Below are 13,812 nucleotides of genomic sequence, written 5' to 3'. Positions count from 1 at the left end.
GTCAGCCCCAGGAGGCCAGGAGGATGGGGGCGGGAGCCGGAGGGGCTGAGAAGCAGCGGGGACCCCCTCTGTGGCTCCCCATAGGCCACGTGGGGCGTCGGAGAGTTCTGAGCAGGAGATGACGACCTGGCTTGGGTTTTGACCGAATCTGTCTGGGTGCTGTGTTGAAAATAGCAGGGAAGGGTCTGAGTCCCTGAGCAGGGGACCTGTGAGGACCCAGCAAGGGTCAGGCTGATCCGAACTAGCGGGGAGGCCGAGGCGTGGGTGCTGCGGGTGGATTGGAACGTGTGTGAAAGAGAAGAGTCAGGGTGGACTCTTGAGAATTTCGATCTGAGCAACCAGAAAGATAGAGCTGCCATTTTCTAAGATGGGTTTGCTGTGTGGGGCAGTTTGGAGGTAAGAAACTTTTTTTTTTTTTTTTTTTTGAGACGGAGTCTCACTCTTGTTACCCAGGCTGGAGTGCAATGGCGCGATCTCGGCTCACCGCAACCTCCACTTCCTGGGTTCAGGCAATTCTCCTGCCTCAGCCTCCTGAGGAGCTGGGATTACAGGCACGCACCACCATGCCCAGCTAATTTTTTGTACTTTTAGTAGAGACGGGGTTTCACCATGTTGACCAGGTCGGTCTCGATCTCTCGACCTTGTGATCCACCTGCCTCGGCCTCCCAAAGTGCTGGGATTACAGGCTTGAGCCACCGCGCCCGGCAAGAAACTATTTTTGACAAAATAATTTTTTTTTTTTTTTTTGAGACGGAGTTTTTGCTCTTGTTGCCCAGGCTGGAGAGCAATGGCGCGATCTCTGCTCACAGCAACCGCCGCCTCCTGGGTTCAGGCAATTCTCCTGCCTCAGCCTCCTGAGGAGCTGGGATTACAGGCACGCGCCACCATGCCCAGCTAATTTTTTGTATTTTTAGTAGAGATGGGGTTTCACCATGTCGACCAGAATGGTCTCGATCTCTTGACCTTGTGATCCACCCGCCTCGGCCTCCCAAAGTGCTGGGATTATAGGCGTGAGCCACCGCGCCCGGCTGACAAAATAATTTTTAAAAACTTTATTTTGAAATGATTTCAAAGTTTTTTGCCGGGCGCGGTGGCTCAAGCCTGTAATCCCAGCACTTTGGGAGGCCGAGGCGGGTGGATCACGAGGTCGAGAGATCGAGACCATCCTGGTCATCATGGTGAAACCCCGTCTCTACTAAAAATACAAAAAATTAGCTGGGCATGGTGGCGCGTGCCTGTAATCCCAGCTACTCAGGAGGCTGGGGCAGGAGAATTGCTTGAACCCAGGAGGCGGAGGTTGCGGTGAGCCGAGATCGTGCCATTGCACTCCAGCCTGGGTAACAAGAGCAAAACTCTGTCTCAAAAAAAAAAAAAAAAAAAAAACAACTTTATTTTGAAATGATTTCAAAGTTAGGATGAAGTTACAAGAATTGTGCAAAGAACCCTGTGTACCTTCATCTAGATGCTCCATTTGTCACCATTTACATTTATATATTTTTTTCTTGGCATGTTTTATGTTACGAGAAAATATAATCTTTTTTTTCTTTTTTTTTGAGATGGCATTTTGCTGTTGTTGCCCAGGCTGGAGTGCAGTGGCGCGATCTTGGCTCACCGCAACCTCCGCCTCCCAGTTTCAAGTAATTCTCCTACCTCAGCCTCCTGAGTAGCTTGGATTACAGAGATGCACCACCATGCCCAGCTAATTTTGTATTTTTAGTAGAGACAGGGTTTTGCCACGTTGGCCAGGCTGGTTTCGAACTCCTGACCTCAGGGGATCCACCCCCTCCCCCCACCAGCCTTCCAAAGTGCTGGGATTATAGGTGTGAGCCATGGCACCGGGCTATAAACCCGGCTATATTTATATTTATTTATTCCCACCTCCAACCATTTGAGAGTTTCTTGCATGCATATGTCCTGTTATCTCTACATTTTTCGTGAGTACCTCCTAAAAAGGAGATTCTCATAAATATGCATAGTACAATTATAAAAGTTAGGGAAATTTTCACATTGATTTTAATTACCTAATTTACAGTCCATGTTGAGGTTGTGCCAGTTATCCCAATAATGTTCTTTAGAGGAACGTTTTCTGGTCCAAAAGCCAATGTTTCTGAGTGTACAGCTTCGTGGCATGAGGTGCATTCGCTTTGCTGTGCAGGCATCACCACCGTCCGTCTCCAGAACACTTTCATCTTCCACAGCCAGACTCCCTGCCACTAAACACTAACTCCATCTTGCCCCTCTCCCAGCCCCTGGCAGTCATCATTTTTCTGTTTCTGTGAGTTTGTCTGCTCATTCGAACCTCATGTAAGTGGAATCATGTAGTATTTGACCTTTTGTCACTGACTTACTTACCCAGCATAATGTCCTCAAGCTCCAGGGTCATCCATGTTTCGCATATATCAGAATTTCTTTTTGGGGGTGGGGGGTTTCAGATAGGGTCTCACTCTGTCGCCCTGGCTGGCCTGCAGTGGCACAATTATAGCTCACTGCAGTCTTGACCTAGGCTCAAGCAGTCCTGCCTCGACCCTCCCCAAATAGCTAGGGCTGCAGGCATGTGGCAGCACACCCGGTTAACCCTTTTGTAGAAACAAGGTCCCCCGCTTGGACCTCCCAAAGTGCTGGGATGATAGGCTTGAGCCACTGTGCTTGGCCCTGGCTAATTTTTTAAAAATTCTTTTTGTAGAAATGGGGTCTTGCCATGTTGCCCAGGCTCTCGTCCTTTTTAAGGCTGAATAATACTCCATTGTATGCATATTTTGTTTATCCATCCATCATGGACGGCACTCGGGTTGCTTCCACTTTTTGGCTGTTCTGAATAATGCTCCTGTGAACGTGGTCTCTTCAAGTCCCCACTGTTGTTTTTTTAACCTGACATTGTGAACATATAAGTCTCTGTTTTCAATTCTTTTGGTCATATGCCCAGAAATGGAATTGCTGGATCAAATGGTTATTCTATTTTTAATATTATGAAGAACTGCAATAACTGTTTCCTGCAGTGGCTGTACCATTTTAAATTCCCATCAATATTGTACAAGGGGCTGGGTGCGGTGGCTCTTGCCTGTAATCTCAGCACTTTGAGGCCAGGAGTTCAAGACAAGCCTGGCCAGCATGGTGAAACCCCATCTGTCCCAAAAATACAAAAATTAGCTGGATGTGATGGTGCGTGCCTGTAATCCCAGCTACTCTGGAGGCTGAGGCAGGAGAATTGCTTGAACCCGGGAGGTGGAGATTGCAGTGAGACAAGATGGTGCCATTGAACTCCAGCTTGACAGGGTGAGATTTGGTCTCAAAAAAAAAAAAAAAAAGGAAAAAAAAAGTTCTTTGCCCATTTTAAAGAGCAAGTGGTTTTTTTTTTTTTTTTTTGAGACGGAGTTTCGCTCTTGTTACCCAGGCTGGAGTGCAATGGCGCGATCTCGGCTCACCGCAACCTCCGCCTCCTGGGTTCAGGCAATTCTCCTGCCTCAGCCTCCTGAGTAGCTGGGATTACAGGCACGCACCACCATGCCCAGCTAATTTTTTGTATTTTTAGTAGAGACGGGGTTTCACCATGTTGACCAGGATGGTCTCGATCTCTTGACCTCGTGATCCGCCCGCCTCAGCCTCCCAAAGTGCTGGGATTACAGGCTTGAGCCACTGCGCCCGGCTGCAAGTGGTTTTTTTTTTGTTAGATTCTCGGTGTTTTAAAAACATATTTTGGATATTAATCCCTTTATATGATTTGCAAACATATATATACAAATATATGTTTGTAATATATATATGTTTGTAATATATATATTTATATATGTGTGTGTGTGTATAGATACACACACACACACACACAAACACATATGTGTGTGTGTATATATATTTTTTTAGAGATGGGGTTTCTCTGTGTTTGTCAGGTCTGGAACTCCTGACCTCAGATGGTCTGCTCACCTCGGCCTCCCAAAGTGCTGGGATTTCAGGCGTGAGTCACCATGGCCAGCCTATATATTTTTTTAAGATGGAGTTTCACTCTTGTTGCCCAGGCTGGAGTGCAGTGGTGCAATCTCTGCTCACTGCAACCTCTGCCTCTCAGGTTCAAGCGATTCTCCTGCCTCAGCCTCCCGAGTAGCTGGGATTGATTACAGGCACGCACCACCATGCCCAGTTATTTTTGTATTTTTTAGTAGAGATGGGGTTTCTCTATGTTGGTCAGGCTGGTCTCAAACTCCTGACCTCAGGTGATCTGCCTGCCTTGGCCTCCCAAAGTGCTGGGATTACAGGCGTGAGCCAACGCACCTGGCCTGCAAATATTTTTCTTATTCTAAAGGTTTTCCATATTTTAAAGAAAAGCTTAAATTGTTATTTATAAACCATAAAATTCATCTACAAAGTATGCAATTCAGTGGTTTTAGTGTGTCTACAAAGCTATGTAATCAACAACACCGCTATGTAGTTCCAGAACATTTTAGTAAGTAATCCCCCAAAGAAACTCTGTACCTGTCAGCAGGCATTCCTCATTTTCCTCTCACTGCAGCCCCTGGTGACTGTGGATCCACTTTCCCTCTCTGTCAGTTTGCTTACTCTAGACATTTGTTTCTGTGTTTTGAGATGGAGTCTTGCTCTGTCACCCAGATGGGAGTGCACTGGCATGATCTTGGCTCACTGCAACCTCTGCCTTTTGGGTTCAAGTGACTCTCCTGCCTCAGCCTCCCTAGTAGCTGAGACTAAAGGCACTGGCTACCATGCTCCGGCTCATTTTTGTATTTTCAGTAGAAATGGGGTTTTGGGCCGGGCGCTGTGGCTCACGCCTGTAATCCCAGCACTTTGGGAGGCCGAGGCGGGTGGATCACGAGGTCAAGAGATCGAGACCATCCTGGTCAACATGGTGAAACCCCGTCTCTACTAAGAATACAAAAATTAGCTGGGCATGGTGGCACATGCCTGTAGTCCCAGCTACTAGGGAGGCTGAGGCAGGAGAATTGCCTGAGCCCAGGAGGCGGAGGTTGCGGTGAGCCGAGATTGCGCCATTGCACTCCAGCCTGGGTAACAAGACCGAAACTCCGTCTCAAATAAAAAAAAAAAAAAAGAAATGGGGTTTTGCCCTGTTGGCCAGGCTGGTCTCGAAATCCTGACCTCAAGTGATCCTCCCTGTGTCAGCCTCCCAGAGTACTGGGATTACAGGCATGAGTCCCATGCCCAGCCAGCTTGTTTACTCTAGAAACTTCTTTTTTTTTTTGAGACAGAGTTTTGCTCTGTCACCAGGTTGTGGAGCGCAGTGGCACGGTCTTGGCTCACAGCAACTTCCGCCTCCTGGGTTCAAGTGATTCTCTTGCCTCAGCCTCCTGAATAGCTGGAATTACTGGGATGCACCACCATGCCCAGCTAATTTTTGTATTTTTGGTAGAGATGGGGTTTCACCATGTTGGCCAGGGTGGTCTCAATCTCTTGACCTTGTGATCTGCCTGCCTCGGCCTCCCAAAGTGCTGGGATTATACAGGCCTGAACCACTGCACCTGACCAAGAGTTTGATAGTTTTAGCTTTCAGGTCTTTAATCCACATTGAGTTAATTTTGTGTATGTTGCAAGGTAAGGGTCCAGCTTCCTTTTGTTGCATTTAGATGGTTATAGCAGCACCATTTGTTAATACTTCTTTCCTCATTGAATCACCTTGGCACTGCTGTCAAAAATCAGTTGTCTATATGGGTTTATTTGGGACCCTTAATTCTGTTTCATTGATGTATATGTCTACCCTTATGCCAGTACTACATAATCTTGAGTATTTATTTTTTGAGACAGGGTCTTGCTCTGTCACCCAGGCTAGACTACCGTGCTGTGATCATGGCTTACTGAAGTCTCAACCTCCTGGGCTCAAGTGATTCTAATGTCTCAGCCTTCTGAGTAGGTGGAACTATAGGCGTGTGCCACCACACCTGGTTAATTTTTGTATTTTTTGTACAGATGGAATCTCGTTGTGTTGCCCAAGCTGATCTCAAACTCTTGGGCTCAAGAGATCCTCCTGTCCTAGCCTCCCAAAGTGTTGGGATTATAGGCATGAGCCCCTATGCCGAGCCTTGATTACATTAGTTTTGTAGTAAATTTTACATTTCCATGTGAATTTTAGGATCAGCTTCTCAATTTCTGCAGAAAAGGGAGCTGGGATTTTGATAAGGGTTGTGTGGAATCTGTAGATTAATTTGGGGGAGTGTTCCCATCTTACCAATACTGAATCTTCCAATCCATGAACATGGGATCCCTTTCCATTTATTTACATCTTTATAAATTCCTTTCAATGATGTTTTGTAGTTTTGACTGTGCAAATCTTCTGTTACATTTATTCATAAGTATTTCATTTAAAAATAAAAACAAACTTTTAAATAGAGATGCAGGTCTCAGTGTGTTGCCCGAGCTGGTGTTGAACCCCTGACCTCAAGTGATCCTCCGCCTCAGCCTCCCAAAGTGCTGGGATTACAGACATGAGCCACTGCGTCCAGCCCAAATGGTGGTTTTCTAATTCCTGAATTCCATCTACTGCTGTTAGTGGTGGACGTGTAAATTGCTTGTTATACGCCCAAGTGGAGATGTTGAGTATGAAGGGTGGAGTTCAGGGAGAAACATAGGCTGGAGACTTACATGCGGGAGTTGTCTGTCTACAGAAAGTTAAAGCCATAAAGGCGGCAGAGGGGCCCCGAAGACCCATGTCCTGTGTTGGCCACAGGGCTTCACGGGGATTGAGCTGGTGTGACGCATTTTGGAGACAAAGTGTGGGCTCATTGGGTTCAGAGAGTACCATGGGTCTATGGAAGCTGGTACTGGAGGCTCCTGTTTTATGGGAAGTGGAGTTCTGTGGCAAGAAATGTCCTGGCTCCATTTCAAGCTGGCCCCAAAAGCCTTACCTTTTTTTTTTTTTTGAGACGGAGTTTCGCTCTTGTTACCCAGGCTGGAGTGCAATGGCGCGATCTCGGCCCACCGCAACCTCCGCCTCCTGGGTTCAGGCAATTCTGCCTCAGCCTCCTGAGTAGCTGGGATTACAGGCGTGTGCCACCATGCCCAGCTAATTTTTGTATTTTTAGTAGAGATGGGGTTTCACCTTGTTGACCAGGATGGTCTCGATCTCTTGACCTCGTGATCCACCCGCCTCGGCCTCCCATCTTGGCTTACTGCAACCTCCTCCTTCCAGGCTCAAGCGCTTCTTGTGCCTCAGTCTCCTGAGTAGCTGGGATTACAGGTATGCACCACCACACCTGGCTAATTTTTTTTTTTTTTTTTTTTTTAAGTAGAGATGGGGTTTTGCCATTTTGGCCAGGCTGGTCTTGAACTCCAGGCCTCAAGTGATTCACCCACCTCAGTCTCCCAAAGTGCTGGGATTATAGGCATGAGCCACCATGCCCAGTCTGAAAGCCTTATTTGTTAACCTGTCATTCAAGGCCGGTCTGGCCCTGGTCCCACCTGGAGTAGCAGCACTTACACCTGTGCCACTTTGCTCACCGCACCTTTCACTGCTGTAGCTCGGATAACTTCTGCTCATCCCTGAAAGCCTAGGTCAAATACTGCCTTTTCTGCCAAGGTCCTTCATTTAGGAAGTCGTTCTTGAGGCTCTACTCTGTGCCAGGAACTGGGACCTGGTGAAAAAAAAAAAAAACACTCTTCCCACCCTTGGGAGCCCACCATCTTCTGCATAGACACGGATGCTCACAAATAATCACACAGATATTAAAGCATCATCACATCTGTGACAACAGCAAAGGAAAGCGACTCTTGTGCTCCAAGTGTAGAGTACTAACCTGGCCTGGCCCAGGTGCTTTGTGGGTTTCCCTGAGGAAAGGCCACCTGTCCTTAGAGTGGAGGCAAGAGCTTAAGCCAGCTCATCGGTAGAGGGCTGGGGCACCCTGTGGGAGGCCCTGAGGTGGCCGAGGGCAGCTCTCACTGGAGTGTGGCTGGAGAGGTGGGCAGCAGCCTCTAAGGCTAAGGTGAGGAGGCTGGGTTTAAGGGTTAAGCAGAGTGTGATGCAGCCCAGTCAGCATTTTGAAAAGCCCCCTGGCCACCATATGGTAGCGGCAGGGCCAGCAGCAGAGACCACGCCAGCTTTCAGATTGGCCACAAATTCAGATGGGCAGGAGACTTGATTTAGAATTTCTGTCATACAGCCTATTCCACTGTTGGTGGTAGAAACCTCATCTCAGTGGGTCTGTTCTCTACAGCATTTGCCCACACAGGCTGCGCATGGTCCTTGGCCCTCAGGCTCCTGGTGGCAGTGGCTTTGTCCTGCTGTTCTGTCTATAAGGTCAGCTACCACCAGTGCTGTTCCTAGTGGTAGCTGAGCCTTCTCTGTGCTAAGACTATGGAAACGTGCAACCCTGGGGAGCTTGGGGTTCTAGAAGGGAAATCTGGGCCGTGTAGGGTTCTCAGGGAGGGACCCATGGGTGGCTGACAGTCTCCTGTCCCCTGTGCTGCCTCTGTGGTCATCCTGTAGCCTTTAGGAGGGCACTTCCTCTCTCTGTCCTGGTCCTCTCTGTTTCCTCAAGGACTAGGCTTTGGAAACACAGATGCCAAGGACTTATTCCCGGCTTCTCTGGGAAGCTGCTGTCAGCCTTTCCCTGAAGTAACAAATGCCTCCCTGATGGAACAAGGTACAAGGACATGGGACATCATCTAGTCATATGCTTGTGAAAACCATTTAATCTGAATCTGGCCATGAGAAAACAGAAACCTAAATGGCACACCACTCTGTAAAGTGCTTGGATACTTTAAAAACATCAACATCTCACCCGGGCACGGTGGCTCATGCCTGTAATCCCAGAACTTTGGGAGGCTGAGGCAGGAGGATCACTTGAGGTCAGGAGTTTGAGAGCAGCCTGGCCAATATAGTGAAACTCTGTCTCTACTAAAAATATAAAAATTAGCTGGGCGCAGTGGCCCATACCTGTAGTCACAGCTACTCGGGAGGCTGAGGCAGGAGAATCGCTTGAACTGGGGAGGTGGAGGTTGTGGTGAACCAAGATGGCACCACTGCACTCCAGCCCACTGCACTCCAGCCTGGGCATTGCAGTGACTCCATCTCAAAACAAAAACCAAAAACCAAAAAAAAAAAAGTCAACTTCTGGCAAAACCAAAAAAGTAGGGAAATTTTGATTTTTAAAGAGACTAGGACATGGTGGCCTGGAGTGGTGGCTCACACTTGTGATCCCAGCACTTTGGGAGGCTGAGAAGCAGGAGGATCCCTTGAGCTCAGGAGTTTGAGACCAGCCTGGGCAACAAAGTGAGGCTCCGTTTCTACAAAAAAAAAAAGTTAAAATTAGCTGAGCTTGGTGGCATGTGACTGTGGTCCCAGCTACTTGGGAGGCTAAGGCGGGAGGATTGATTGAGCCCATTTGGTTGAGGCTGCAGTGAGCCATGATCCCACCATTGCACTTCAGCCTGGGCAGCAGAGTGAGACCCCGTCTGAAAAAAAGAAAAAAGACACACATGGTAACTGAAAGCAGTGACTGATCCTTAATGGGACCCTGGAGGGATGAAAGGGAAAAGCTATAAGGGACATGGTTGTGGGGGCACTTGGCATGTGGGCTGTGCTTCAGGTCGTATTAACATGTGCAGTGAGTGCCCTCCTGGGCAAAGGAGGTGCTCCTTAGAACACTCCTTAAGTTTGAGGATGGTGATGGTTTTGTGGTTGTGCAGGAGTTCCATGATGTGTTTTGGGGTGAAATATCACCGTGTATGCCATTGACTCTCACATGGCTCTTGGGGAAAACCAATGTGTGTGTATCTGAGAGAGAGAATGCACAGATGGCAAAATGTTGGTCATTGGTGACTCTGGCCACTGGATGTGTTATTATATTGTTCCTTCAACAGAGGGTGTGTCTTCTATACTGCTGTGCCAGGAGGGCTGAGCGTGGGGGTCCAGATTCTGTACATCAGACACCTCTACCCCATCTTGTTCTTGATAAGAGAGTGCAGGATCCCTCCTGAGACCCTAATCCAACACTCAAGGTCCTTCCCCTGCTGCAGCAGAAGCAGGCTCTGAAAGGCTAAGGGTCTATCCTCAGTCTCCATGGCCTATCCAGGGGAGCTGGCCACTAGCTGCACGGTGGCCTCCCACCCTGCACTGTCGCACCACTGAATGCCTGCTGTGATGCCTGATGCAATCGGAAACTTCCTCACTTACCCTTCAGATCACCCCCAGCTAGGTCTCAGGATAGGGGTAGGTCTGGGAAGGTGCCAGCCCTGGGAGTTAATCCGAGCCACCTGTGGTCACCACTAACAGGTGTATTGGGATCCAGGGACAAGGGCCGCTCCAAGCATAGGTGTCTGGCCACACAGTTGGGATGGGCTCCCAGGACCTTGCTGGGGAGGGCTGAGCAGCCTGAACAAAGCTGCTGGGAAGGCAGGGTCCATGCGTCCCCTGGGCCTGAGGTCATGGGCTTCTTGGCTGGGTTAGGCCAAGAGAGGAGACCAGGAATCTGTGGCTCCAGAGCCTGGCCGGATAACTTTCTAAAAGGCATGTTCTAGCTGGGCATGGTGGCTCATGCGTGTAATCCCAGCACTTTGGGAGGCTGAGGTGGGCGGATCACCTGAGGTCAGGAGTTCAAGACCAGCCTGGCCAACATGGTGCAATCCCATCTCTACTAAAAATACAAAATTAACCGGGGTGTGGTGGCAGGCACCTGTAATCCCAGGTACTTGGGAGGCTGAGGCAGGAGAATTGCTTAAGTCTGGTAGGCGGAGGTTGCAGTAAGCCAAGATTGTGTCGCAGCATTCCAGCTTGGATGACAAACCAAGACTGTGTCTTGGAAAAAAAAGTTTCTACCATGAGGGCTTCGCCTGGAATGCATGCTGCTTCCTCCTGCAAAGCTGGTTACCTACTCATCCTTCCAGTCTCTACCGTAACACTCCTGCCCAGGCTGGGTTCGGTGGTCCCACTCAGGGTCCTGCAGCCTCATTCTGCTGCGTCTTGATTTCCACCACCTGTTGACTTTTTCTGCCCCATTCAGTATTTGTCTCCCTCACCAGAGTGAGCTCGGCCCCCGGGGCCTGCCCCGGCACTGGGCCTGTAGAGGTGCCCTTGAGACGTGAGTCGGGGCCCGCAGCCGATAGGGTGGAAATAGCTGCCAGGCAGGGGGATACAGGTACTCTGCCCTGGAGAATGTGCAGACTGGATCTGTGGGGGGTGTCCTCTAGGGTGGTCTTTATTGGCCTATCCTGGCTCTTATGATAACATCTATCTTCCAAAGGTTTATTTCAAACAAACAGGAAGCTGGTGAGGTAAGTCCTGCACACTCATTTTTAGGATAGGGACGGTCAGCTCCGTCTGCCTGCCTCAGATCAAAGAGCTGGCGTGTGACAGCTGGCATTCCGGCCAGCACTCCCGTCAGGTTGTCTCCACAGAGCTGCCTTTTGGGAGGGGTCTGGCTCAGTTTCCTGGGCCCATCCTGCTCATCCCCCTGCAATAATGCCATGAGCCCTTGGTACACGTTACCTCATTTATTCTCACAACATGCCTGTGAGGTAGGGAAGAGGGACTGTCCCCGTTTTACAGAGGAGGAAGTTGAGGCACACAGAGGTCAAGTGACTTGCCCAAGGTCACAGACGGCGGCCAAGCTGGAATGGGGCCCTGGAGCAGGCCCTTGGTTCACCTGGGGAGTCCCTGCTGCAGCAAGCGCCAGCCAAGAGGATGTCTCTGATGCCAGAGAGGCGCATACACAGCGAGCAGCCCCTTGTGTACTGAGCTGGCTGTGGGGCTGGGCCCCTGCCCTCCCCGACCCTGCCCTGCAGGCCTGGGCCACTGCAGCTCAGGGCTCTGACACCCTTGGAGTGGGGATGGAGGGCAGGAGAGAGAGAAGGATAATTGGGGTTTAAAAAAAAAAAAAAAAAAAAAGAAAACTCAGAGGTTAGGCATCCTCCTCCTTGGAGGAGGGAGGATGGAGACCCCCCCCCCCAAAAAAAGAGGGCTGCTTACACACAAGGTATATATTTTTACACACACTTGTACACACACCTAGATATAGTACATGTAAAAATATATGCTATTCACACACCCGCCTCCTGCCAGGTGCCCCGAGAGCCAGCGGCGGCGGCGCTGGTGGGCATGGGTGAGCAGATGGGCGTTTGTTAAATATACACTCTAAGGTCTATGTGCATATGTACACATACATACAGACACCGCTGCCCGCCCCTTGGGCACTGGACACAGGCGCGGCTGAGGACGGACAGCCCCCTGGAAGCCACTCAGAGTCCTAGATTTTGCTGAAGGAAGAAGGGGCTGGAGAGAATAAAAAGGCAGGAACTGGAGTGTGATAACTGTGGCTTCATCTCATTTCCCCTCCAAGACTAAAACCTCCCTCACCTGCTCAGCAGCGAGTCCTGCCTGACACTGCATGGGGCTGGCGGGGTACCTCTCCGTGAGATGCCTCCATCTGCGTGTGTGTGTGTGTGTGTATGTGTGTGCGCGCGCGAGCACTTGGTGGGGGAGGGAGGGGATGTATGTCCATCTCTCTATCCTCTGGGCCCTCAACCACAGGGAGGGCGGAGACCCAGAAAGCCGCTTGCCACAATGGCGACCGCTGTGTGAGCGCTGAAGGGAAAAGAGAAAAACCCAAGAATGAAAAATCCAAGGTCAGAGCTGGGGTAGCCGGGGAGAGGAGGAGGGACATGGCAGGTGTCCAAGGCTGCCCCTGGACTCTCGTCATCTTGTAAACAAGCTAGTGTGAGTTCTCATCAGATAGAACGAGTAAAAAGACCACAGTCCGGAGGCTGGGCCGGGAGGTGCCGACGTCCATCTATCTAGTCCACCACGGCCAGCAAGAGGAAAAAAAAGTTTTCTAGTTTCGTGACTTTTGTTGATTTTGTGAGTAAAATCTTCATAACCTAAAGCTGGGAGGGACCCAAAAAAGCCAAATCATGAGCCCTTATATGCGTCAATTTGAAAGTTGGCTCAGGGTCTCTAGACAGAATAACCATAGCAAAGGCTGAGAAAACTGTTCCGTTCGCACTTAGTTATGTGTTTTTTAATGATTTAAAATCATTTCCTTCCTCCTGCATGGTCTCAGAGCCTGGTCTGGGCCTCCGGGACATAAATCTCGATGCTGTCCGCACTCTCAGTGGCTGAGTTCTGCCGCACAGAAGCTGCCCGCTTGGCCGCCAGGAGTCTCTTGCGGGCCTCCTGGCGCTGCTTGTCGCTGGCATCTGAGGCCTTGTCACGGCTCACTGCCGGCTTGGATTTGGCTGGCTTCTTTGGGACTGGAGGGGGTGGTTTCTTCTCGTCCTTTAGTGAGACAGTGAGGAGGGTACAAAAATAAAATAAAGGTGCCACGTTTTGTGTGGCGCTACCCCCACCATATGCTGGCAGCGAGTCTCCGCCCGAGCCTCCCCGTATCAGGCACAAGCAACACACACTTGGAATCAGGAAGCCACTAGACGCGATGACAGTGGGAAAAGCACAAGGCAGAGGAGCAGAAAGCAAGCTCAGACTCCAAGGGCACTCAAGCAGGGAGAGACGGACAGATCCCTGTGTCCACCCTCGCATTGAACCACTGGGAGCCTGAGACTCAGGCAGGAGCTAGCCCAAGTCACACAGTCAGACTTCAATTTAGGGCTTCGACTCCCAGGTCACACTTCCCAGGCTATTCTAGGGGATTAGGCAGAAGGGTCATAGTTCAATAGGGGCCACTGGTTCTGCTGGTTTGCAGAAGGAAGCCTCAGGGAAGAGGCTGGCTACCACAAGGTCACAGAATTGGCTCTAGACCCCAGGACTCCTGTCAGCAGGGCCCCAGGAGAAAGGAGCATTCTGCTGCCTCCTCTGTTGTAACGTGTTGAGGCTGTGGGCGTGCCTCTCCCAGGATCCCCTTTTCTGGA

At 50.0% G+C, this 13,812-nt stretch overlaps 1 protein-coding gene and 1 long non-coding RNA gene across 14 annotated transcripts in view; one reads left to right on the top strand and one right to left on the bottom strand.

The window, feature by feature from the left end:
- LOC104652021 (uncharacterized) overlaps positions 1 to 13,812 on the top strand; it is a 107,230-nt gene that overhangs the window by 72,546 nt on the left and 20,872 nt on the right. The gene's annotated exons all lie outside the window — the stretch shown is intronic.
- The window catches only part of DLGAP4 (DLG associated protein 4), a 224,318-nt gene continuing 221,933 nt past the window's right edge, over positions 11,428 to 13,812 (bottom strand). For all 9 annotated transcript variants that reach the window (XM_039479562.2, XM_074406485.1, XM_039479560.2 and 6 more), the window contains one exon: positions 11,428 to 13,222. In XM_039479562.2, the coding sequence (XP_039335496.1) occupies positions 13,004 to 13,222 (219 nt within the window). In that variant the 3' untranslated portion in view covers positions 11,428 to 13,003. The remainder of the gene's footprint in view (positions 13,223 to 13,812) is intronic.

This window comes from Saimiri boliviensis, chromosome 9 (assembly GCF_048565385.1).
Source record: "Saimiri boliviensis isolate mSaiBol1 chromosome 9, mSaiBol1.pri, whole genome shotgun sequence".
Lineage (NCBI taxonomy): Eukaryota > Metazoa > Chordata > Mammalia > Primates > Cebidae > Saimiri > Saimiri boliviensis.
Note: the sequence above shows the minus strand (reverse complement) of the source record. Positions and strands in the feature narration are given on the sequence as shown.